Source organism: Poromitra crassiceps (genome assembly GCF_964638095.1).
Source record: "Poromitra crassiceps genome assembly, chromosome: 1".
Taxonomy (NCBI): domain Eukaryota; kingdom Metazoa; phylum Chordata; class Actinopteri; order Beryciformes; family Melamphaidae; genus Poromitra; species Poromitra crassiceps.
In genome coordinates, this window is record NC_139623.1 from 7,754,056 (window position 1) to 7,780,003 (window position 25,948).

Here is a 25,948-nt window from a genome sequence, read left to right on the forward strand (position 1 = left end):
GACAGCCACTCATGGGGGCTATGCTCCCATCCACAGCCCCCTCTGGTGCAGACCCAGACAGTCACCATCACAGCTGTCTCCAACTCCCTGTCCGGTGACGTCTCCACCACAGAGGTCCCTATCGTCCCGACCAAGACCATCACCTATGAGTCTTCAAAGGTAGGGGCTCCGCCGCCTGCTCAGCCCCAGATCTGTCTTAGCTATGGACAAACCCCCCGTCTGTCGCCATCGTGTCGCATGGAGGGGACAGATCTAGAGTAAGCAGGTTCTGGGAGGACCAGGCCAGGGGCTCCAACAAGCTGAGCGTGAGGCAGCACTTTGCCACACCTCCACTAATGACTTGAGTCTTCTCCTCAGGTGGTCGAGGGGACGGACGAGGACAAAGACGGCACAAGTCTGTCCAGCAGCCACACCGTTACCTCAGAAACAACTAGTGGCACCACGGTCACCACCACTACCACTCACATCTCCAAGGTCAGCAGTATCATCTCTCTCAGCCTTTCCATTTATTTGATTATCCTCTCCAACTCTCTCTGATACCCCGTTGTTACCATCCCTCTATCAGGTAGTGAAAACTGGATCTTCAGAGACTCGTGTAGAGAAGAGAATTGTCATAACTGCGGACTGTGAAGCTGACAATGACCAGGTACAGATCAATAAATCTCCATAACCCTCTGCCCATGATGACACATAACAGCACAGCAGTGAACAGAATATTGAGGATTACTGTAAGCCTAATTTAGTCTTTACCAATTCATATGAAGACTAATAACAAGTATACCAAATGTGTGTCTTCCAGGAGAATGACGGCAGAGCATCAGCAATGTAACTGAATCACCACCTACATTTCTACCAGCGCCCCCCCCCCCCCCCCCCCCACGTCAGACTGCAGCACTCAGTAGGCCCTGGACAACACACACACACCTGAACAATATCTCTTGAATCAACCTCGACACCTACAATTAGTGAATGACTCAATAGTAAAGTCTTAGTAGAGGATTTTCTTTTCTTTTCTTTTTTGCAGTCATGCTGCTCATCGTAGGTCTAGCTCAAACACTTATTTCTCATCCTGGTGTTCAAAAAGCCTACAGTAGTTTATACATTTGTATTGTTTGAAAACGTATCATTTTCAGTTGAGTGATTTCCCTTTCATTTGCTTTTAAATGCTTTTATTTTGCTAGGTTCTTTGAAAATTATTCAATGTTTTTACATTGCTAATTTTATACAAACGCACTGTTTTCACTCTAGTTTAGATGTAAGTTTCAGCATTTATTCCCTCGGTGCTGCTAGGGGAACATAAGACCATATTCAAGGGAACTCCTTTTTTTGTTTGCTTGTCTTTTTGAGGAGCAGACTTTTTTGTGAAATGAAATGACATACCTCACATTAACCTAGATATATTAACCTCACATTCACCTATATATTAACCTCACATTAACCTGTGTGAACAAAGATTCTGTGCACAGATTTGGACAGCTGTTTGGCTTTGTTCACTGCTCAGGGAAAAGGAAAAACTAAATCCTCAATGTTTTCTTCCCCAACTAGCCAAGAACTAGAAGCCTACACATTATTGTAAAATTTGAATTGAAAATTGATCTATTTTTAAATGTTTCTCTATTTTATAGAATCACCGGGTAATGCTTTTATAGTATTTTTATAAATTGAGGGTTTTAAGTTATTCATGTCCATTTATTGAATGGTAGGTTGCGATTTTGTTTACTCTGAAGTTTGAGAGGTCCCCTATCAAAGACAACCTTACCTGTCTTGCCTGACACCCTGAATCAGTCTTATTCGTTTCCTCTTGTAATCCACCACGGAGTAGGCTATATCAAACTTTTAAAATGACAAAGGAGGTTCCCTCTGCTCCGTTTTTTTGTTTGTAAGTGGTTTGAGTATATTTGGTTGATAAAAGTTTGACAAGATTTGGTCTGTTTATCTCAGGTTTTGATATTCTTTGGACTACAGACCTCTATGATTGTATGAGGAATGTCCAAACATCCATGTATCCATCCTTACCTTAAATGTACATTTTTGTTCAGCCAAGGAGGTCAATGAATATGAAGCTTGACTGTCACAGTAACCATGTGTAAGAGGTGAAGGCAGCTGTCCCAGTGTATGTGGCTTTTCTGTCATAGGGGCACATTTTTTGTCTTTTTTACATGTTCTACTATACAGTAATTTATTTGTAAAGTAGGAACTGTTTCATGTGATTTGTTGTACTGTGATGTTTTAATACAAGCCAGTTTCCAGGCTTCTACTAAAGATGTCACAATGTTAAATATTGCATTATTAATCAAGTTTGTAAAGCCTTTTTGCCACATAGACAAAGTAGATTGCTCTCACTTGCTGTACCCTGTATTTTTCCCGTAGAAGAAATGCTTAAAATATACAAAAACCCTGTTAGCATGTTTGGTAGCAGCCTTTATTTTTTTTTCCCTGAAAAGCATTTAGTATTATAGCTACATGAACAAGGACAACCCCCCAGAAGGAAAAAGTAGAATGTCACATGAAGAAAACTAGTTTTTAGACATTGGAAAATATTGCTTTCTTGTGACCTAGCCTGGTCTTTTTATGAAATGAAAAAAATAAATATGCATCATTTTGCATTTTAGCAGGCTCTGTCTGTGAATTTCACTTCACTTAGAACTGAAAAGTATGAGATCTTTGTAAGAAATATTTAATGCCATTCACTTGTTTCATAGTGGATATTGCCACATATTTGAAACCAGTCAGCCAACAAGATAATTATCACAAAAGTAAAACAGAAAAAGATTGTAACAGTTTGTAGATTGTAGTAACATAATGTAAACGGTATAGTTGCTAGTAGAGAATTATCAGGAAAATGTTGACGTTACAGGTGTTTTTAACAATGAAGCAAGTTCACAACCACTTATTCCATGAAACTGGAGACTGTAACAATGACACAAAACAAAGTGAAGGTGCATCTTAAAAAAAAAACTGACTTTCACCCTCTAATCGTGTTCCTTATTTCTTAAAATGAGTGAATCACTGATATAGGCCACAGTCGCTATCAATCTAAACCTAAGCTTATGTTGTCACTGAATGCCATTTTACTGAATAAGAGAAACCAGCCTTAAGATAAAGAATAAAAAACTGACACCAGGTTCAGGTAAAACATTGTATCAGGAGATGGATCCTTTGGGAATGTTTAAGATGAGAGGAAACGGGTGGATCTAAAAAAAAAAAAAAAAGGACTTATCTGCATCAGTGTAGGAAATTAGCCAGGGGCAAAGGTAAAAATGCCCCAAGAAATCTCAAAATGCCCCTAAAAACCAGGATCAAGGGGCAAAAATTGACCTAAAGATTTTGGCAATTCATTCAATTTATTAACTAATTTCCATTTCCATCACTAACACACACTCAGCACCTGCAAGCTGGTTGCCAGGAGATGAACACACTCACACAAACAGCACTGTTGTTCACACTACACTTTAGCAACTTCAGGCACTAATTACTTATTTTTTAAGTGCCCCCCAAAATTTGTAAATCCTCCCATTTTTGCAAAAGTTGCCCCCAAAATATATTTTTTAATTTCCTACACTGATCTGCATTTACATGGGTTGGGAGTTCTATACAGGTTTGGGATTACAATGAATCCATCGCTTGGAACAAGAAGGGGCAAAAAAAGTCTCAGTATCCATTGCCTTGGTCAAGGGTACGTTCTAGCGAATTGTCTTCACTGGGCTCTTGAAGCTTGAAGCAGCCTGAAGTTGGAGTTGATAAGCCATCGGGTGTATCTTGAAACCATATAACCTAAAAGAAAAACAAGAAAATACAATTTCCTGTTTGTTGAAATTGAAAGGGAACAAAATCATTCTCTTATTAAAATCACTGTAAAAAGCAGTGCAGAAGGTACTTTAGAAGGGAAGGGGGGAAATTGCTGTTGTCATGGCCATCAGTAGCCAATAGTCTGTTTCATGCTACCATCTAAGACAATTCAGGGAGTTTAGGATTTAATATTCTGCGGAATCATAATTACTTTCCTATAGACCTTGCAAAAGAGTGAAGCAGCTAGCAGCTAGGGATGCAAAGTCATGGGTAGTGAAAAAGGTGACATACCAGGGAAATCCTCCTATTTTAGGATGAAAAGGGTGACTGTCACCTAAAGGCCCAATTATACTCTACGTTAAAGACGGAGACGGACAGAGCCTTCTGTCCGTACTCTGCGTTAATTTCGTGCGTTTTCTGTCCGTCATCTGGAAGCTTACGGATACACATGAAATGCAGCAAAACCACACACACACTCATGCATTTGACTCTCTACTGCCCACTGGTGAATGTATTGCTTAACATGATACCAACGTGAAAGACGCATGGAAGTATGTGAGCAGTGACAATTACACCGTTTGAAACGGATGCATTTATTTCCGTATGAAAATAGAGTATAAATGAGCCTTAAAGGTGACTAGTTTACATCTCTATGGTCATTACTACATCTCATTTGACAGTTATGCATTGGTGAAAACTATACATCACATGTACAGCATGCGTTATTACGAAACCCACCGCGGTTCTGGAAAAACCACACCCTGTGCCCGCCTATGCAGCTGTCAAGCGCTGGGATTGGCCAGGCACCCATGCTCACACGAGGATTTATTTGACAAGCTCCAGGTGCACTTCCTGACACGACACTGACTGACAAGGCCTCAGCCTGCATGAAAAAGCTCAACTGCGTGCTGCCAACCTGATTTCAAATGAAAAAGAAAAAGGGTAAATTAACAATGTTTTAACAGATTTTTCTCCCATCAAAACTTCTTAGCAAAACTAACAGTTAAGATTGTTCTCATAGCGCAACTTTTTCGAGCTGTCAAAAGAAGACAAAAGACTCGCTCCTGGCCAATCCCGCCGCTTGACTGCTGCGTAGGCGGGCACAGGGCGTGGTTTTTTGCCAGAACCGCGGTGGGTTTCGTAATAGCGCGTGCAGTATAGGGCTATCGCATCTCTAAGTTTATACTATATATTGTCAGGTTCCTGAAGAAAAACTTGGGTTTCATTTTTTGCTTGTTTTACTATAACAGTTTTTGAAAGTCAAAAATACAATGAGATGATAAACCAGATTTGCTCGACATTTGAAAAAATGATTTTCTGAAGACAGCCTATTTCAGTCAGAACAGTGGATATGTACATCATACTGTCAATAGGTTCATGCTAGCAACAAGTGACAGAAAGTGACAAGCGAGAGGAAGTATGGCAAACATAGCCTGGGTAAACCCAGCCTCCACGTGACCTCTATGTGCCATCAGTCTTCGTGATTGATAGCACATAGAGGTCACGTGGAGGCTGGGTTTACCCAGGCTATGGCAAACAAACCTCGGCACAAACTGGTTGGCTGGTCGTTTTGACCGGTACTCTGGGTGCACCATGAAGAGCATGTGGGGGAATCCTGTCCCAAAATAGGCCCCGTCTGTATGATGGTGTCTGGAGGATTTTGGGGTGTACACATCCATGCACTTTGGGCAATAAAGCTTCACCATGGCCTCACCTGGGATGTCTGACAAACCTGCATAGGAGGAGAGATGACAGAGTGGAACATGTCTTCACAAACAAAGTTCAAAGGTGGAGCATGGCTCTTGTAAGGGAGGCCATGTTTAATGTGAAAGGAATGAAAAGAAATAGACGTACCAATGGGAAGCATGGGCTGATTCTCACAATAGACTCTGGGGCAATAGCCAAAATCTCCTTGTTGATACTTTTCCAACTATCAAGAAGAACAATCATTTCAGAAAAACCATTGTCAATGCTAGTTATGGAGCACATACGAATTAGAAATGAGATAAATAGCTAACTAATGCATAATGAAACTTAAGCCAGAAACATGCTCCAACGTCAGCCTCGACTTGGGACATTGCAGCTACATACTCGAAGTCTCGAACGTCACCAGTAGGGCTACTCTGCGGCCGGTGTGGGCTTTGATGCCTGAGTATAAATTTGAGTTATAGACTGATTCTGTAATGTAGCGCAGTGATTCCCAACCAGGGGTACATGAGCAGCTTGCAGGGGTACTTTAGAAGATTGGGGATTACAATTTCTTTCCAAAAAATGATAGATAAAAGAAAAGAAAAATCCAAGTCATTTCAAGTGATGTTCATGCATGTCAAAATTGTGCGCAAATCAACTAGCTACAGTAGCAACCATGGATAAATGGCTCAAACGTCCAGTTGCCGTCTCTCCAGATTCAGGTTTAGAAGAGCCTGGTGACAAAAGGAAAAAAGAGGCCAAGCCCAAACACCGGCAGTTCAGTGACCAATATATTTAGTATGGATTTGGGCAACTCGTCCGGGGATCCACCGCAGCCACAGTGTTTTCTTTGTGCCGCAAAGAACACGCTTGAGTGAGGGGGTATGGCATGGGTATGGCATGGTAAAACAGCTCAAGGGATACAGAAGACAAGAAAGGTTTGGAACCACTGACGTAGCGTACCATCTGTGCAATGCCTCTGTTTGTGAGGATGTAGCGTGCATGAATAAGCCCGTAGAGCATCTCTGCTGCCTGCTCTATCAAGTCACTCTGGTTGGGGTTGTCTTCAAGTTCCTCATCTGTCAAATGAAAGTGAGTGAAGTAGTTACATCAGTGACTGTGCTTGATCTCATTTTTCAAGGAACAGCTTACTTCGCCGATGTTCTCACCTGGCTCCAGGTCAAGAATCATGTCCAGAGCTTGGCGATAGTGGGGCACCTGCTCATTCAATCCTGTCAGGTTAAACTTGTCCTGTATGTAGTCCTCGTCTACCTGTAACAGTGTAACATAGGAACAGAAGACAAGGCATGGCTATCCGTAACATGGATTAACTGTTGCTAGTACAATGCGTTGCAATGGCAAGAGCTTAAAAGGATTAATCAGATGTTGGCAACAAAGAAAGCAAGGAGTTAAATTTAGAATTGGGTTGTGTGAGCCTATGAGACAATTCGGGGTCACACACTAATGCCAACATGACATTAACCACACAACTCTCCAGTCTTGTTATTTTAACTCAACACTTTCTCATGTCTCTTTAAGGTCCTTCTTGAGTGACTCACTAATACCCAGATCACTCTTCTAGTCTTCGCTGTACCTGCAGCCAGTGTAGGATTTTTTTTTTAATGTTATAATATTTAAAATATATTTGGGGGCAGCTTTTGCCCCACTGTCTAAAGAAATGGGAGCATTTACAAAACCTTTATGCACAATTAGTGCATAAAGTTCAGGGTTACCACGGGTCTGAAAGTACTTGAAAGTGCTTGCATTTAAGAAAAAAATAATCAAGGACATGAAAGCGGTTGGATTTATAAAGAGCTCCTTAAGTGCTTGGATTTAGCCTACCACAATCTCTGAGTTGGAGCCTCGTGCGCTCTCTCTGTCATCTCAAAATTCACCTATGATAAAATGTTTCCATGTCATCAGTAGTGCTGGGCCAAGCTTTGCTGATCGCTGAGAGCTGTCATTGGCTGTTGTGCTCTCTCATAGGCGTTCTTAGCTCAAATATGCGGCTGGTCGCCTACGTAACCTGCGGTGGATACATTTTTGTTTTAATCTCTTTCTTTCCAGGCTTTATTGCTTGAAAATTCCTTGAAATGCATCATTACAAAACAGTGGCAACCTTGAAGTTGCTAAAGTGTGTGAACAACAGTACTGTTTGTGTGCGAGTGTTCTTCATCATCTTCTGGCAACCAGCTTGCAGGTGCTCAGTGTGTGCTAGAGATGGAAATTATTGAAGGCAAATAAAACGATCCAAATCTTGGGGGACATTTTTGCCCCTGGATCAGTTTTTAGGGGCATTCTGAGATTTCTTGTGGCATTTTTGCCCTTGCCCCTGGCTAATTTCCTACATTGCCTGCAGCCAGCATTAACCTAGGATTAACCAGGTAGGCTACTAGGCTATGTGTTTAGGCCAATAGAAAAGTTTGATATGCGGGAAAGCAGAAGTCTTCATTATAACTGAATGTGTGTTGTGCTAATCTGGAAATTCACTGTAAATTCGGTCCTGATTGTTGTTCCTGCATTGCTGTGGCAAGTTGTCACTTGTCAACTAACGTTATGCCAACTGAACTGTCATCTTTCTTATAGAGGAGAGGGTCTAATCTGGACTTCAGCTAGCCTCCATCACAACGACAGGTGGACGTGAGACTTTAGGGAGAGAGGGTTACTACATACTAACCTCACAGAAGAACTCATTTCCTCTCAAGCCGCAAAACCAGGATATCCACGACACCTCTTCTGAGCTGCTCATCCTCCTGACAAATCAAAACAAAGTCAGCGGTGCACCGTGATGCGGCTAGCTAGCTTAATTCAAATGAAACTCAGTAACAGCGCTAAAATAATATCATGGGTAATAACGTTAACGTTAGTTAGCTAACGTTAGCTCCTGATTTACACGCTAACTTGCTTAACGGGGGTAGTCAACACGTTAGCACACGAGATTGTGTGATGATATTTAACTAACGTTTCCATCTTAAAGTAACGTTAGGTACAACATTACCTCAAACGTAAATATAGTTAGCGAACAGCTTACAGAAAGCCACTTTTACTTACCTTTTTAAGTTAACCAACTTAGGTGCTTGTCAAGATGATCTTTGTTTACGACTCCCTGGTTGACAAGTCTTCCGGTCAGAAAAAATAAAAGTCTTCCGCGTCCTGTGGACTCCGGAGTTTTCAAAGCACAAGTCAGGATGCCAGTGTGGTGAGAGACGGCTTGCATGTTGCATGCATGATGCATCCCTGAGGAAAACGTCGAATTAACGCTAACGGTTGGTGTTACGGTTTTGCTTTATTATTAGCCTATTTCACTTCCCACCCAATTTTGTGTCTAAAAGGTATGAAGTAACACAGGTGCAGGTGCAAGCAAGACATTCATTAGGGCCACGGTACTGGAACACCAAATGGATTGGAAGTTGGAAACCCTCATTAGCAAGAGCGGTTAGCCTCTATAGCCAAAGTGAAATATACCATCATATTTATGGAGAAAGATATTAACATAAATAAAACAATAATGACGACCCATAACGTTATATCACGTTTTCTTTCTCTCTGGTCTGAAGAAAGTAAAGTAGTGTAAGGAAAAGGGACTCAATACAAAATAATGTCCATTTATACATTCACATTTTAATACAGTTGCCATCCAAACGACTTTTGCTGGGCAGTCATTATTGGTGTCTATAAAAACAACATTTTGATTGAATTATAGGCTACAATGAGAACAATTAGGCTACCATAACCTGAACATTAGGCTACTGAATTTAGTTCATTGATACAAAAATTTCAAACCAACCCACTGAGTCACTCCATGACTGTGAATGTGCACGCCTACACTCTGAGGTTTTCATATTCATTGAAATTCAATCAAACAATAGAAAAGGCAGCTGTATTCCAGCAATGGAGTATGATGCAATAAGTGAGATAGCCTAGTAGATGCGGAGAGCTATGCTAAATGTAAAAGTATTAAAATAACCCCTGACATCTGTGTATAAGTGCATAACAATCTGAATTGACGTTTCAACAGTAAAAAACAAACATACAACAACAAAAATACAATAGATATAGTAAGTCAGTGCAGTTACATCTACCAATCCCATTGGGAAAGGAAATATAGAAATGAATGGAATACATTCTATGTATTCCATTCCCCAGTCCAGTCCCCGGGCCGGCCCCACTTTGAGAATCACCGGTCTAGCCTATGCATGTCAATAAACTTCAGTGAATTCAAAATGCCGCAGCTAGACTCATATCCAGGTCCAACAGGAGAGAACATATCTCACTGGTCTTAAAATCACTTAATTGGCTCCCAGTTCGTTTTTGAATCGATTTAAAAATGTTGCTTGTAGAGCCGTGTTTCTCAACTAGTGGGTCGGGACCCAAAACTGTCCCGGGACACTTTTTTCTCCGTCAATGTAAAGTAATTAAGTGTTAAAAAAGGCGAATTTCAGCCTGTGAGAATCACTGAATCTCTACTGACTAACGCTGGAAAAGGGGCGGCAACTCAGGAGGACAAGAAGCAAGGTCGGAAAATCACGCGTTGGACCACCGCCAAGATTTATATCTCTGTGGCGTGCAGAGCTGTCGTGTAAAAACCCACCTAACTTGCAGGGTCACTCTATCGGCTAAACGGCCCGGCTTGGAAACTTTTAGACTGAAGAAAATGCCACTAGTTTGTGGATATTAGTGGGATTTTTGCCCAGTCTAAAAGGGGCTTTTAATGACTAAGGAAAAATGTGGGTCGTGAGGCTAGACCAGTTGAGAACCACTGTTGTAGAGGATTAGCTCCAGAATATATAGCTGACCTCCTGACCCCCACGAGCCCAAGATCCTCTGGAAGGTCACTCCTGGCCATTCCTCCTTCCAATCTTATAACTAAAGGTGACCGGGCCTTCTCTGTTCGGTATGTTCGGGCCCCTCAGTTATGGAATGACCTCCCAGAGGAGATCAGGGAGGTGAACACATTATAGTCTTCTTTTAAGTCACGTCTAAAAACACACTTTTTTAGTCTTGCTTTTTATTGATTTTACTGTGGTTTGATTATTTTCAAAAGAAATTCCTTGCCTTTGTGCTTGTTTTATAATGCTTTTATTTTGTTGTCATTTTATTGGATTCTGTTTTTATCTTGATGTTGTGAAGCACTTTGTAATGTATGTTTAGAAAGGTGCTATAAAAATAAAGATTATTATTATTATTATTATTATTATTATTATTATTATTATTATTGTTGTTATTATTATTATTATTATTATTATTATTATTATTATTATTATTATTATTATTATTATTATTATTATTATTATGTAACGTTAGTCTGCATCTGTTCAGCCTACTATAAAACCAAAAGTAATTAAAGACAGACAGGGCCAGTTAGAATGTGGATGCTTCAGGGCAGGTCTGAAAAGGTCTTGCGGCAAGGTGGTCCAGCATTTGTAGGTTCCTGCTCCTTACCCTTGCCCTCAAACATCAAGATCCTTAAACAGAGAAAGGGACATGTCAGCTGCTGGTAGATTGCAATGCATTGCATGCTGTAATATACTTTTAACATTTCTGCATTAAACAGTCTTTAGGCAGATAAGTAAGCTAATAGGCTAAGTACTAAGCAACTAACTTAGACTTAACTAAGCAACTACGGTACCTTAGACTAATTTTACAGAGCCAATGTAATATAAACTGCAGCTTCATTCATTTTTTATCAAAAGCTATCAGTTGTTTATTTTGAATGATTCCTTCATCCTGTGACCCAACTTTGTGTCCCCCACATCCCCACCCAGTCTGTGAAAGATTCTGGCCCATGCCTGTACATACGTAGAGGCAGGCTTTAGTTTGACAAACTCACAGTTTTAGAATTGCATTTCTTTTCCCCAGCATCATGTTCAGGAAGTCATTGTAGCCGATGGCCTGGGGCTTGTTGTCCTTCGCTGACCCACCAACCACCTCTGACATCATCTTCTTTAGTTCCAGGTGAGTTTTGGCCACTCCCAGTTTCTCCAGCATTCGCTTTAATCCCATCATGTCTATGAAATTGATAGTTCAAAGAAGTGAAAAGTGATCAGAGCCCACCTATACATACCTATACCTATCTGAGTACACACCTGTGCCAGTCAAACTGACTGAAGGTTACAATGAAAAGAGGTAGTAGTGGAAGAAGAAGACACGGCATTCAGTGCAAAGACAGGTATGATGTATTAGGGTTGTAAAGCTCTTGTGGTCAAATACAAACAATGGTGCAATTACCTATCTCTCCTTGGTCGTTAAGGTCAAACTCCATGTATTTATCTGTTAAAAAATGATAATAAACGAATCAAAATTCATGGATGTGTCCATATTGATAAGGGAATTCAGATTGTTTTACAATGCATCACATACTGTATTGACAAGTTCTTGAATTCTCACTTTTAAACATGTCGAGTTTTGAAGCAAGATCTTCCTCTTCTGCATACTGGGGATCTGAGAGAAAAGCCTTTAGAAGTAAGAAATCCATGACATAAATTAGACATCATTATATTGATGATGATGATTACGGTATTAGTAGTAGTAGTTAGTACTAGTAGTTAGGGATGTCACGATACTAGAATTTCTACTTCGATACCGACACCCAGGAAAATATCGATACTTGATACCATTTTCGATACCGCGCGGTGCGATGACAACACATCAAGAGGCATAAAAAAATAAACAAAGACAGATGGACGGACAGATGCACGCTTCGCCATCATCTAGGCCTGATAAAACTCATTACAAACTTCAACCTTACACAGCAGATCTAGTCACCAGCCTATCATAACACAGCAGATTACCCCTGCTCTAGTCATCAGCCTATCATAACACAGCAGATTACCCCTGCTCTAGTCATCAGCCTATCATAACACAGCAGATTACCCCTAGATTACCCCTGCTCTAGTCATCAGCCTATCAGAATACTTTGAACTTGTTGAAGCAAAAGATACCCACCAATGACAGGGAGGGAGAAATCAGTGGTATGTTTGATCTTTCATTAGGAGAAAGCACTGCTGATATTGATACAGTTGCAAATGATATTGTATCCATTTCAAATTTTTAGTATTGATACTTATTGATACTATCGATACCTGTTGCAAATGAGTATTGTATCCGTTTCAAATTTTTAGTATTGACTTTTATCAATACTTTTGACAACCCTACTACTAGTAGTAGTAGTAGTAGTAGTAGTAGTAGTAGTAGTAGTAGTAGTAGTATAGTAGCCTACTTAGCAAGCAGTAGCAGTTGTTTGAATTGAGCCATTGATTTGATGTATCATGCATTTCAAAAGGCAAGACACTGATGTCTATTTTAACCGGATGAGTTGACCTCAAGCCGTCAGTTCCTCACCTCATTGATAGAGTTCAGTTTCTCTTCCTGTTGAGACTTGATCATGCCATATGCTTTACCCCCTGTGAAATGAGCAACCAACACACTAATCACATTCCTTTCTGGTCCTGGGTTCCTACTCACACAATTCTTGAACATCAAAGATGTAAAGAAAAGAAAAAAAGACAAATGTTTGTGAATGATATATCCATATGATTATGCTATGGGCATAGGCACAGAAAGTCACAAAGGCAAACAGACATAACCGAGGACAGATAGACTCACCTTGAGTATTCTTGTCCATTTCTGTTGATATGGTGAGTAAAGCAGAGAGCGAAAAGTGGAGTGGGAGTGCTGATAGTCTGACAGTGTGAAGAACTATGATGCTGTTTGTCTAGTGGAAATAGAAGAGGAAGTGGGCTGTTAAGAGTTTCGGTCAGCATGTGACAATTAGTGAAGTTCCCTTGTTACATCAAGCCTGCATAGGGGTCATCTTGGTGCACTGGTGAATTCAAACGTGTTACAGTTGTATCATCCAATAGACAAGGTTTAATTGAACTTTCTAAGCTTTTCTGTAAAATTCCTTCTGACAAAATGATGTACAGTAAAATTCATAAATTAGTTGATATTTCAGTTAAGGAGGAATGATGTTCATGCACAGGGATGCACACGTGTGACCATTTGAAATGTAAATAGGCAGACATGTGATGTGTTTCCGTTATAATTATTGTCTTGAAAACCAACAGTTTGCTTACAAGGCATGTTTTTAAAAAGTCAAATTGTGAGATTGATGAATCTTAACTGCAATAGGCTGCTAGGACTAACAAACAATTTTCTGTGCCAATTAGTTCCAGCCACATGGTGGCACTATTTGCCACAGAGACCCTGACAGTGGTTGAAAGAGAATGTGGGGAGGTCATAAGATTTCATAGGGAGTGATGGGGGGGGGGGGGGGGGGGGGGGGGGGGACATCTTTTGACTATACAAATCAATTCTGTCTATTTCTTCAGTTTCTTCTCTAATCCTTGCTTTTTTCTTGTGAAATATGGAATTGTTTTCTGCCTCTCACTCTCAGCCTCCTCTGATCATAAATAAATCAACCTGAATCATCATCTAATCATCTAAATCAAAATCATTCTCTGGTTGGTTGTTCACTCCCCTGTGACGGGACGGGGCAAAGGTTTCGAACTACTGACTTAGAGAACTGAAAAGAGGTAGAGAGTGAGCCACAGCAGTTCAGTTTCTGAAATATTCCGTCTGTCGTCTATCTTCTGGGTTACATTATACACGCAGATAATGGCGCATCTTTATCTTCCGAGTCTTTTAGTATTTGTTCTACTGATAACCATATCAGAATGCACAGGTGAGTTATTGAGTATTTTCTTAACAAAATAAAATTAATATTATCAACATATTTTGCATGTTTAGTTGCCTGTTTTTATTGTTAGTGGACTACATATATGCAAATTGAGTGTGATCTAAATGTGACATGAATAGATTACCTATTTGATAATACATGTAATAATATTTCTGTTTGGGGAAAAAATTGATTTATTGTAAAATTCTGATTTACACGCCATGTTTCTGAAACAGTTCAACATTACAGAAATGTACTCTGACCATCAGTATGTGGTTCTCTGACTGATTCTCATGTTAGTCTCTTCATTTTAAATTCAAGAGAGTCAAGAGATTGTGTCAGCCAGTCGAGAAGAGGATGTAGTTCTCCCTTGTTCCGTCTCCACCATCATGCATCCAGAGGGCTGCTACAGAGTCAAATGGACAAAACATGCCACAGATCGTTCCACTCAACCAAAGGTTGTTCTCGCTAGGCCTGAAACATCCAAACTCAAGGATGCTGAACGCGTTAAATTGAGAGGCGATGGGAAGGGGGACATGTCTCTGTCTCTGACAAGATTAGACAAATCTGACGAGGGACTGTACAGCTGTGAAATCTGGCGAGGATGGGACTGTATTCTGATCAAAAACACCACTCTTAAAGTGAAAGGTAACATTATCCTATTTGTCCACCCCTCATCCCTTTCTTGTTTTGTTTTTTTTCAATTACACCCCATTAATAATAATGTATTATCATCAATTTGATCACCCCTCTTTCAGACTGCAGAACCCTTCAAGCAGTGAAGGCAGCACCCGGCACAACAGCTACTCTGCATTGCCTAATGAACATAACTTCAGCACAGCAACGGCAAAATGTCTCCTGGACGATGGTGAAAGGAGACAGTGAAAGCCAGATATCGAGGGAAAGTGTTGAATCATCATTATCTATCCCATCTGTGGATCTCAGTAACAGTGGTTGGTACAGATGTAAGTACTTACTTGGCCAAAGTCAGCGTTGCTTTGAGATCAAGCTACAAGTCCAAGGTGAGATATTAAAGTATGATTTGTTATTATCTCTATCAACAATTGATGTCACACATAACTGCTACAGTATGACTATTCTGTTTCCTTTAGATGGTGTTGTTGTCACAGCGGGTCCAGTCACTGCAACAGAGTTTGTGCAAGGTCTGATGTACAGCATTATATTAAAATATTATAATATTTCTTCTTAATTCAATCATACCACTGAGCTCATAACTGTCAATTATAGGGTTAATTGTTGGACTGCTTGCTGTGGGATTATGATGTTCAAATAAACGCTTAGTTTGACCTCACATCTTCTTCAGCAGGTCTAACCAGTGATGATGTATTGGAAGCCGGGGAGAAACGGAGCAATGGAGCTTCTACTGGAGTGGTGGCTCTAGTCATCACTGGGGTTGCCAGTATGGCTGCAGTGATACTGGGAGTTGTCATCTACTGCAGACGTTACACCCAGAGACCAGAGGCAGCCAGAGCCCAGAGGCACCCAGGTCTCATCTTCCTAGATGCTATTTCAATTAATCCCTAAAATTATATTAATCCAGTTTAGAGATGTATTATCATAACTACATACAGTATCATGTCTCTCGCTGTTAATCAGGTTCACTTACGGAGCTTCGTGATGGCCATTATGAGCTCGTGGATTTTCCAGCTCTAGGTGAGGACCATGTTCTTATCTGAATAGGTTTAGTCCAGCCATCATGACATTTTCCACTTCAATGATCATTTGTGACTTCACCTCACAGAGCTCACAGAGACACGAGTCAACAGTCTGTATGGAAATCCCCAGGAGGAAAGCATGTGTACTTGTGAGTATTTTTGTTTAACTCATTTCCAATTACACACACACACACACACACACACACACACACACACACACACACACACACACACACACACACACACACACACACACACACACACCTATCTATCTCTCTATAAATATATATGTGTGTGTGTGTGTGTGTGTGTGTGTGTGTGTGTGTGTGTGTGTGTGTGTGTGTGTGTGTGTGTGTGTGTGTGTGTGTATATACACATATATACTGTATATAACATCACATTTTTATTAATTTTCAACAAAAAACTGCAGACATACAATCAATCAAACAAACAAGCAAACTTACAAAGGTAAGCATAGAATGGCAGAAATATGTTTGAGCGTATATGTATATATAGTAATAAGTAGGCTAATAGGCTAAGTTAATTAACAAATTAATTGAATATAGAAATAGAAATGATAGTAAATACATTATAAAAATACACATGTAAATATAAAGATGTGAACAAATACATGCATACATACATACATACATACTGTACATACATACAAACATACATAATATACACAATATATATCATGCACAATATATTCACATAAACAAATACTCTCTCTTTTCAATAATAAGTTATAGAATGACACTTATAGTCCGAAGTAGTCAAATAATCCTATTTCCTTCCTTTTACTGCAGTTCAGTGTGAGTAATTTCAAACCAAGATGACTTGCCTACCTCAGAAAAATTAAGTATTACCATCCAATCAGAATTGCATTCTGTTCTCTCATCACACTTCTGTACAATGTAGAAACTTGTAACATCTGTTTACTGTTAAAACATTTGAATGATTGCAAAAGAAGAGTAACAGTGATTGTTTTTGGAAAATACTTGTTGAAAACACTGCCTGTCTCATTAGCCTGTTTAATTCAGTAATTCTAATCAGCTGTCACTGTAAATATGTATATATATCCTTTAATGAATAGAGATGTAACTATGTAATCTTTCATTTATATCTATAATCCAATTGCTTAAATTATATCTGCACAATGAGATGATGATGGTGGTGTTGAATAGTCATCATGGGGGAGGGAGTCAAGTCAAGTCAAGTCAAGTTTATTTATATAGCCCTAATTCACAAGCATGTCTCAGAGGGCTTCATAGAAAATATGTCTAGCTAATTCTAGCTGACACAACAGTAGCAAGAATATACAGAATAAAGATAACATTTTGAACAATTGATAGAGAAATATAGAAAATATAGAAATGAAGGATAGAGCAGAGGAGAGAGCAGGAGAAGGGAGGAGAGCAGGGGGAATGTGAGAGAGTGATGGGGAGGGAATGGGAAATGTTGGAGGGTATAGGAGGTGGGGAAGGAGCAAGAGGAGAGGGAGGGGTAGCGTTGATATGTTTTTTTCTTTTCATAAAAGAGATGTTTTTTTTATGTAAACATGTTTTTTGGACCACAAGTGATGATATTCTTGCTGCACTGAGGTTGGAACTACTGGTCAAAGCTAAAATGGAGTCGATATGACACTTTACTGTATTTAGAACTAGTTCACAGCCTGCAGTAGATCATAGAAACTGTCATTTGTGGTGATTGCTCCTCCTTTGCGTTGCCTTTGGCGGAGTACTTCCTCATGATCTAGATCCTCAATATCTGCATAGACATGACCCTGTGACAAAGGATATTGGAGTTATTACATGAAGGTTAAGCTAGAATGAATATTAAACAATTATTCTTATTGCACATCTCTCCTGTGTTTTTTCTTACCATTCCAAAACTTGACTGTTCGTTTCCTGCAAAATAGAGTTGGGACAATCATCCATTTCAGCAAAATGGCTACAGTATACAGTACTCATATAGGTATTTCAGTCATGTGCACTACCTGCATCCATATTGCGCTTCCTCTTCACATACATGTAGAGTCCTCCAGCAATTGCACATAACAAGAGGCCTAGGGGAAGGGCAAACCACACAGCTGCTTGCAGAGCTGTTCAAACAGAATTATTATTATTTTTTCCTTCAAATTACTATCAACTTTCCCCCATTCACCACCCCGTGGGCACTCCCCCCCCACACACTGCACTCCGTCGATCCGGCAAATGGTTCTCGAGATACACGAAGGACAGACATGCAGAAGTCGATCGGACGAACAGTCCTGGAGATACATGAAAGCTGTGACCTTATTGGTTGAATTGTACAAAATTGAACACTGCAATTTCTCGGGTTCCCGCCAAGTTTGAAGTCGATCGGACGAATGGTTCTCAAGATAAACCACTTTTTGTGTTGCCAGTAGGTGGCAATATGACTATGCATAAGTCCAAATTGTATGAAATGTGGCACCGCACTTCGTCGGGGTCCGAGTAGCGGACCCCAAGTTTGAAGTCAATCGGACAAATGTTTCTCAAGATAAACTGCTTTTTGTGTTGCCAGTAGGTGGTGCTATGTCAAATTGCACAAAATTCGGTGCTGCACTACGCCGAGTTCTCCAGCAGCACACTCCCCAAGTTTGAAGTCAATGAACGGTTCTCAAGATAAACTGCTATTTGTGTTGCCCGTAGGTGGCGCTGTGCCGAATTGCACAAAAACAGGGCTCTGCACTCCGTCAGGTCCCCCTTAGCGCACTCCCAAAGTTTGAAGTCGATCCGAGCAATGGACCTTATTCACAGCGTGGCCATCTTGGGATGACGTCACCCGCTGGTTGGGAACGCAACGAGACTCGTCCAAACCCCTGTCTGAACATTGGAGCAGTAGACCAAAAGTTTGAGTTCTGTCACACCAATTTCGTTTGATCACATCGATAAATGGGCAGATGAATGTGTACAGTATTTAAAAAAAGGACTACAGCAACTGGATCGAGTCTTATGTCCACAATATTCAAGGAAGCGCAGCCGATGGTCTATTTTGTTAACTTACAATACACCCTCACACCACTGAGCACCGAACCGATACATCTGGCACTGTGGAGCAGTTGAACCCGAAATGACACAGCCGAAGAAGGCTGTGTTTGAGCTTAAACTTAAACTTAGGCACTGGCATGTACATGTGAAACTACGCAATATTTGGGAATACCATGGCATCAAAATCTTGGATAACAATATTGTGTCGGAGGTGACACCTCTGACAACTTTAGTAGCGCTAACCTTGACGCTAGCGTTAGCAGCTTCGCTAGCTAGGTTAGCATGACAGTGGTGAGCTCAAACACAGCCTTCTTCGACTGTGTCATTTCGGGTTCAACTGCTCCACAGCGCCAGATGTATCGGTTCGGTGCTCAGTGGTGCGAGGGTGTATTGTAAGTTAACAAATTAGACCATCGGCTGCGCTTCCTTGAATATCGTGGATATAAGACTCAAGCCAGTTGCTGTAGCCCTTTTAAAAAATCCTGAACACATTCATCTGCCCATTTATCGATGTGATCAAACGAAATTGGTGTGACAGAACTGAAACTTTTGGTCTACTGCTCCCATGTTCAGACAGGGGTTTGGATGAGAGTCTCGTTGCGTTCCCACCCAACCAGTGGGTGACGTCATCCCAAGATTGCCGCGCTGTAAATAAGGTCCATGGTTCTCGAGATACGCGAAGGACAGAGAGAGAGAGACAGACAGACGCTACCGGAATTATAGTATAGATAACTACGGTGCAAGTTATCATAATGTGGATTTCACTCAAAAGAAAAAAGCTACAATGCAGTGTTACATATACTTACTGTTAATAAAGATCCACCTTTTTGCAGCCATTACAACACCCTCTCTAGACACAGAACATGTGACTTCATCTCTTGCGACTTGAAGATCTGGGAGGAATAACTTGCAGATGAGGGTGTTATTGACAATAAGTAAACTGCTCTGCCAGCCATAATGGCCGCCTCCAGTCCAGGTTAAATTGAAGTCTTGTTCACATTGTGTAACAGCACAGGTAAGCAGACAAGTCAAGGTGAGATTAAGTCGTCCTGGCCCATACTCTGAAGTGACTACGGAAACAAAAATGAAAATACATGCTCAAAGCGGTGACATTAAACACAGCACGATGCATTCTCTGTTTTGCCACTTTTGGAGAGTTTGAACACTCACTGTCCAGGGTGTGCAGGCGGACTTTCACTTTGTGTTCACCATCTGGCAGCAAACATCTGTAGTCCCCAGAATGCAAGGCACTCACTTTGCTGATGACCAACGAGGAGTCTTGGTTCACATGAGATGCCTCCAATTGGCCCTTACCGGGTATGACATCATACCGATCCTCCAGGCCCCACTGCCCCCTGCCGCCCACCACGCCAAGAGAGGAACTGTTGCAAGAGAATGTCACTGACTCACCCACCACAGCAAACACTTCCTCCACGCCATCTGGGTGAAAGGGGAGGGCTGGTTACACTTTGTACATAAAGCGTACTTTCAATTTATATCACTGTAAAGCTGTTGAGTACCTGGTAGTGTTGTGGTGTAACTGGTGGTGCTTTTGACAGTGTCCTTCTGAGTGAGTTGGCATCTCCATTTTCTGTGATGGTCCGTCGGCTTTAGCTTGATGGTGAGTTTAGAGAAGCAGTCAGATGGACGTTCGAGGTGAAATCGACTTCCATATATCTGTGTGTTGGCCTGAAGCCACTTGAGATGTATTCCACTGTGGTTACACAATGGGACGAGTCCTTTATATACATTCAGGGAACAATGAAGCTCTATTTGTTTCTTATCTTCTCCAGCAGTTTGTTGAGTAACTGAAGAAACACAAAGAAAAAACAAAGTGATTACCGTAAATTCCGGACTATAAGGCGCACCGGTGTATAAGCCGCACCTGCAGAGTTGACTGTTTTTTACATATATAAGCCGCACCGGTCTATAAGCCGCGGGTGTTTTGATGTTTAATTACCATATGTAAGGCTTCGTGCACAGAGGGGATTGTCGGGAAAGAGATGGCTGTTTGGGGAAGCTCCCATTTATTAACATTTCAACAAAACAAAAGTCAGGTCACTAATCCCCAGACAAAATCACACATTGTGAGATGCTTAAAAATCACCATCGGCGGGAGCTTTACTCCAGATGCTGTGCAGCCAAGAACACAAGTGAAATTCGTTCTCTCGTGACCTGTGGTTCTCAACGTGATGGACGATTCACCTTTCTTGTTAACAGTCCTAGTGAGAGGCAGGTCGAACGTCAAAGGCACTTCATCCATATTTATGATCTGCTCCGGTCCGATGGAATATTCCTTGATCTTTCTTTGTGTGAATTCGCCGAAGTTTGTAATTTTCTCCTGGTAGTCGGGAGGGAGTTGCTGACACAGTCGTCCGCGCCCTGACGGACAGTCCCTTTCGTCTCGGGTTTGTGCATGATCCTTTGCTGCTGCTGCTGTTGTTGTTCCTGTCTCGCTACTGTCTCAGACATGGCTTTCAGGCTCAATCGCCGCCATCGTCGTAACACAGCCAGTTCTCCATCTTTTGAAGCATGATGTTAGATTACAACGAGCTAGTTGTGTGGCTTAGCCTTCCAAAATGTTGCTGTTAGTTTTTTAGAATGTAATACATAGAATTGGGAATGTTACATTCAATTTCATTCAGACTGTCTTTCAGGCTCAATCGCTGCCTTTTTCCCCCCGGAGCGAGGGAGGAGGGAGGGTGTTTTACCGTAGTGGCTGAGAGAGAGTAGTGGCACAGTGCTCCAATCAGGTCGCGAGGCACATTTTTTGCAACATCATCCAATCAGGGTCTCGCTCTCATAATGTCTGTCTTGCTCTCGTTCTGCCTCATACCAACATCCATAGATTTTGGAGGTTCCCGAGTGGCCGTTTGCTGGAAAAATCCATAGATAAGCCGCACCGTTATATAAGCCGCAGGGGGCAAAAAAGGCCAAAAAACGGGAAAAAAGCCGCGGCTTATAGTCCGGAATTTACGGTACATTGACGTTGTTATTCAGTGTTTTTAAAGAGTGTTTGGAGCTAGTAAGACGAGTCACTTACCAAGGAGAATCTCCAGTGAAACACTTGAGTTGAATGTCCCATCATCACACGTGTAACGCCGGGCATCATCTAATTGCAGATGATCTATGTGTAGGAAGCAGTCCCTTGCCAGTGTGCGCCCCTGGTACCGTGGAGCTGTCACCGTGCCTGCCGTGACCACCTGGTACCGTGGAGCTGTCACCTGGTACCGTGGAGCTGTCACCGTGCCTGCCGTGACCACCTGGTACCGTGGAGCTGTCACCTGGTACCGTGGAGCTGTCACCGTGCCTGCCGTGACCACCTGAGTGACCGAGTCCCCAGCCATGTTCCAGTTGACAAAGGAGCAGGATTTGGTGGAAGGTATGCCACATGGTAAACTAATACTGTCTCCCAGTGATGCAAACATGACCAAATTACCTGTTGGAAAAGATGGGAAAACTCAGTTTTAGTCCAGAATCGACTAAAACATATCCCGATCTCGCTGCTCATCAAACTCCACTCCAAGTTAGTCCAGTACAATTCAGTTGAAGTGGAAAGTTACAAATGAAGTTGTAGGCTATCATCCATTATTGTTGCAACACAGTGCCACAAGTGCACCCCGCACTTTCACCATTCACCATTTAGGTAGCTATACAATGGGCGAGATCAATGTTATGCAAATAGCCTTGGATTTAATTGATTTACCATTGTAATAGTCAAGTCAAGTTTATTTGTATAGCACATTTCATACACAGAGGCAATTCAAAGTGCTTCACATAAAATGGTTGACACAAGAAAATAAAAGAAGGGAATAAAATAGGCATTTAAAAACATCACAACAGAACTTTAAGAAAGAGCATAAAAAGTGCATTAAGCGACAGGTGCAGCAGTTACAAAAAGAGCTAAAAACTGACAGAGGACTCATTGGGTTTGCATAATAGAATAAACCAATTTTTCTATATTAAATCCCCCGACATCATGATAAGAAACATGATTACACACACATGATTGGAAAAATGTCCATAACCTTTATAATAGTTGGACTTGAGCCTTTAGAAGCCACACATATCTCCTAAAAACAGCTGTCAGCAGTTAAAAGCGACGGTAAACATAAAAGTCTTTAGTCTATTTTTTAAAGTGAGTAAAGTTGGGGCAGATCTGAGGTCTTCAGGCAGTTTGTTCCAGCTAGCAGAAGTAATAGGAGCATAATTGAATGTATGATTATGCTCATAACAGTTATTAAGTAGGCCTATATGCCTATGGAAGTATGAAATGGGAACTATAGGCTAAACATACTGTATATGTAGCCTACAATTGTGAAATCTGAGTTGTTTGATGACCTGCATTATATGCTTATTTGATTTAATATAGGCTACTATTTTAATCTATATGAACTTTTTTTTTTTCTTTCTTCTCTACATCACCCAAAATCTTTCAGTAGGCTAATAGGCTACCACACAGTGGTTAAACTCAATCCGTGTCCCCGCCTCTTTCATTGGCCAGCCTGACCCGTGGCCATTACCTGGAATGAATTAGGCTAATAGCCTATAGGCTACTTAAATTTTAAACCTTGTACAACATGTTTTGGCAATACTAGGCTACTTGAATTTGGTCATGTCAAAAGAGAAAAGGGGGAGGAGATATCCATTCATTCAATCCATAATGATAAGTGACATCACTGACAGTATGCTCCATGTATATAAACATTTTCCTTTGCGTGTGTGTGTGTGGATTGTCTGAATTGTCTAACCCAGTGATACGTAACTCGTGGCCCAGAGGCCAGATGTGGCCCGCGATAGGGTGCCGACCATTTAGACTAACCCATTATATTTGATTTGTTTCTCTATTTCTGCACACTGTGATACCAAAACAGTCATGGAATTGTATACATTTGGTATGCTACAAAGCTCTTGTGAATCCAAAGAGCCAAATCACATTAATGATTGTGAGGAAATATGGCCTCATAGTAACCATTTCAAAATGTGATAATAATTTTTTTTTTTTTTACTTATAGGCTACTTACCTTATACTGTATAAAATTACCTATTGTCAGCTCTTGGCTAATCACAGCCTTGTTAAACTCTCTAGTCTAGACCCAGAATGTAGATACATAAAATTGTATGGATGTCCAGGTACATTGAAGTGTGTTTTTCTGAGCTTTTTTCAGAAAATAGTGCTTCAATGTCATCCAATCGTCAACACTGTCAAAATTGCACAAATCTCCAATTCTCAAAAGTTGTTACACAGCATCACCCCAAGGTCATGAGGTGGTGTTTTGGGGAGATTTTAACTAATGCACTTTATTATTTAAGTTAAAGTAGTCAGAGTGTTTCTTATTCTCCAGCCTCTGCACTTTGCTCTCAAAGTGCACCAGATTGATCTCCCGGGGGGGGGGGCATGCCCCCGGAGCACCCTAGAGGGGCTGCGGTCCGGGATATATCAAAATCTTACTCCGGCCAGATACCCAAACTTGGCAACCCTGGAATAATATATTTTCATAATTACCAGATGGCTTGAAGTCCAAGTGTTGCCTGTACAAGAGAAGAGGCAGAGTCTCAGCAGTGAAGAGGAAACCATCTTACTCTCAGCAGACTTTCTGCTTATTGCTAAATGTGCAGTTACATTTTCAGGAAGTGACAGGCAGGCAGCTCATACCCATTTCATCCAAGGCCAGCCCACCAGAGCGTGAGGCTCAAATAATGCTCAGAACATTACATAAGATGTGTCTCATGTTGTGTATGTTTCTCACAAAATGATGTACCATCTGCCATCCCATTTGTTTTGTTTTGTTTTGTTTTGTTTAGTTAGTGGTAGCCCATTTCAAATAATCCAATAACCTCAAATGTCTCTAGGTCATGTGTTTGTTCACAGTTTATGAACCATATCCAGCAGCATGGTGTGAACTTTCACGCCTATGCTGGTGATACACAGTTGTATGTGTCTGTGAGGCCACATATCCTCACTAGTCTGGTTGAATGTGTCTCACACTCTCAGCTGTAACGACTGTGTCTCACTCTCAGCCGTAACGACTGTGTTTCAGTCTCAGCCGTAACGACTGTGTTTCAGTCTCACCCATAACGACTGTGTCTCACTCTCAGCCGTAACGACTGTGTTTCAGTCTCACCCATAACGACTGTGTCTCACTCTCAGCCATAACGACTGTGTTTCAGTCTCACCCATAACGACTGTGTCTCACTCTCAGCCGTAACGACTGTGTTTCAGTCTCACCCATAACGACTGTGTCTCACTCTCAGCCATAACGACTGTGTTTCAGTCTCAGCCGTAACGACTGTGTTTCAGTCTCAGCCGTAACGACTGTGTTTCAGTCTCACCCGTAACGACCTGTGTCTCACTCTCAGCCATAACGGCTGGATGAGTAACAACTTCTAAAGTTAAAGTAAGGGAAGACATACAGTTTACTCATAATAAACAAACAAACAAATACATAATAAATACATAAATAAATATGTCTTTTTTGCACACGGCCATAAGGTGCATGATGTCCACACTGGCTTACCCAGTGGCTGCAGACTCAACAGACGAGTGTCACCAGCAGTAAGAGAACATTATAATGTTGCTATACATTGGCTTTGGTTGAATCATTGTATATCACTTTTGTCTTCTGGAGAGCTAATGAGTAATGCATTCTACTCTAGTAAAGAATGTCATTACTGTGTGATCCATCACAGTAGATCTATCAGATGGCCATGTATGGCAAAAGGTTCTATACTTTGGCTAGAAATGCCTCTGCAAGCGAGTGTTTTTCACATCATCATCGTCGTTGTTAACATGTTTGTACACAGGGTGGTGCTATTGGGCTGTATATTCAGCAGATGTGCACTTACTTTGCAAGTGACTGGTTGTTGGGACAGTTGGACCAGTTTATTGTTAACTATAGAAACCCAGACCCCTGATAGTTCCTCCTGAATTAATTGAACTTGTTCATGCTTTCCCTAGGGGTGCTGTCTCTTTATTTCCTCTGTAGGAGACTGACTACCTGCTTGATCATATTAATGTATATACATTCACCGGAATTAGCACTAACAGTGTAGTTTGTTTTACCTTATGAAACACTAGTACAATTTTATAGAGGCAAAGTGAC

At 41.1% G+C, this 25,948-nt stretch overlaps 4 protein-coding genes across 9 annotated transcripts in view; 2 read left to right on the forward strand and 2 right to left on the reverse strand.

The window, feature by feature from the left end:
- LOC310785701 (uncharacterized protein) overlaps nucleotides 1–2,604 on the forward strand; it is a 55,052-nt gene extending 52,448 nt beyond the window's left edge. For 5 of the 6 annotated variants that reach the window (XM_083646836.1, XM_083646839.1, XM_083646837.1 and 2 more), the window contains 4 exons: nucleotides 37–159; nucleotides 358–474; nucleotides 566–646; nucleotides 800–2,604. In XM_083646836.1, the coding sequence (XP_083502962.1) occupies nucleotides 37–159; nucleotides 358–474; nucleotides 566–646; nucleotides 800–829 (351 nt within the window). In that variant the 3' untranslated portion in view covers nucleotides 830–2,604. The remainder of the gene's footprint in view (nucleotides 1–36; nucleotides 160–357; nucleotides 475–565; nucleotides 647–799) is intronic. The other variant, XM_083646840.1, reaches the window with a different exon arrangement.
- Nucleotides 900–8,602, reverse strand: LOC310785750 (casein kinase II subunit beta-like). Its single transcript, XM_083646882.1, has 7 exons — nucleotides 8,530–8,602; nucleotides 8,156–8,231; nucleotides 6,648–6,750; nucleotides 6,442–6,557; nucleotides 5,644–5,719; nucleotides 5,332–5,521; nucleotides 900–3,774 (listed from the first exon to the last, which is right to left on the reverse strand). Exons 2-7 carry the CDS (start codon nucleotides 8,225–8,227, stop codon nucleotides 3,684–3,686), a joined length of 648 nt encoding a protein of 215 aa, XP_083503008.1. The 5' UTR covers nucleotides 8,228–8,231; nucleotides 8,530–8,602; the 3' UTR covers nucleotides 900–3,683.
- Nucleotides 8,603–9,296: 694 nt separating this feature from the next.
- On the reverse strand, nucleotides 9,297–13,169 carry LOC310780831 (allograft inflammatory factor 1-like). The gene is made up of 6 exons (XM_083641334.1): nucleotides 13,084–13,169; nucleotides 12,820–12,881; nucleotides 11,866–11,932; nucleotides 11,707–11,748; nucleotides 11,309–11,486; nucleotides 9,297–10,943 (listed from the first exon to the last, which is right to left on the reverse strand). The coding sequence occupies exons 1-6, from the start codon at nucleotides 13,100–13,102 to the stop codon at nucleotides 10,856–10,858; spliced, it is 456 nt and encodes a 151-aa protein (XP_083497460.1). The 5' UTR covers nucleotides 13,103–13,169; the 3' UTR covers nucleotides 9,297–10,855.
- A 1,527-nt stretch (nucleotides 13,170–14,696) lies between these two features.
- Nucleotides 14,697–16,728, forward strand: LOC310778017 (uncharacterized protein). The gene is made up of 7 exons (XM_083638334.1): nucleotides 14,697–14,803; nucleotides 14,914–15,177; nucleotides 15,268–15,318; nucleotides 15,483–15,662; nucleotides 15,773–15,829; nucleotides 15,918–15,980; nucleotides 16,641–16,728. Exons 2-7 carry the CDS (start codon nucleotides 14,976–14,978, stop codon nucleotides 16,652–16,654), a joined length of 567 nt encoding a protein of 188 aa, XP_083494460.1. The 5' UTR covers nucleotides 14,697–14,803; nucleotides 14,914–14,975; the 3' UTR covers nucleotides 16,655–16,728.
- The last annotated feature ends 9,220 nt before the right edge of the window (nucleotides 16,729–25,948 follow it).

Bases quoted from the DNA above. Each gene is read 5' to 3' on its own strand.
- LOC310778017 (XM_083638334.1), top strand. From the start codon at position 14,976: ATGAACATAACTTCAGCACAGCAACGGCAAAATGTCTCCTGGACGATG. The intron at 15,178-15,267 runs GTGAGATATTAA...TGTTTCCTTTAG, and splicing joins GATCAAGCTACAAGTCCAAG to ATGGTGTTGTTGTCACAGCG. The intron at 15,319-15,482 runs GTCTGATGTACA...CTTCTTCAGCAG, and splicing joins TGCAACAGAGTTTGTGCAAG to GTCTAACCAGTGATGATGTA.
- LOC310780831 (XM_083641334.1), bottom strand. The intron at 11,487-11,706 runs GTAATTGCACCA...TCAATTTCATAG, and splicing joins TAACGACCAAGGAGAGATAG to ACATGATGGGATTAAAGCGA. The intron at 10,944-11,308 runs GTGAGTTTGTCA...TCTCTGTTTAAG, and splicing joins AGAAATGCAATTCTAAAACT to GATCTTGATGTTTGAGGGCA.
- LOC310785750 (XM_083646882.1), bottom strand. From the start codon at position 8,227: ATGAGCAGCTCAGAAGAGGTGTCGTGGATATCCTGGTTTTGCGGCTTG. The intron at 6,751-8,155 runs GTTAGTATGTAG...ACACTGTTACAG, and splicing joins GAAATGAGTTCTTCTGTGAG to GTAGACGAGGACTACATACA. The intron at 3,775-5,331 runs GTTTGTTTGCCA...TTTTTCTTTTAG, and splicing joins GCCAACCAGTTTGTGCCGAG to GTTATATGGTTTCAAGATAC.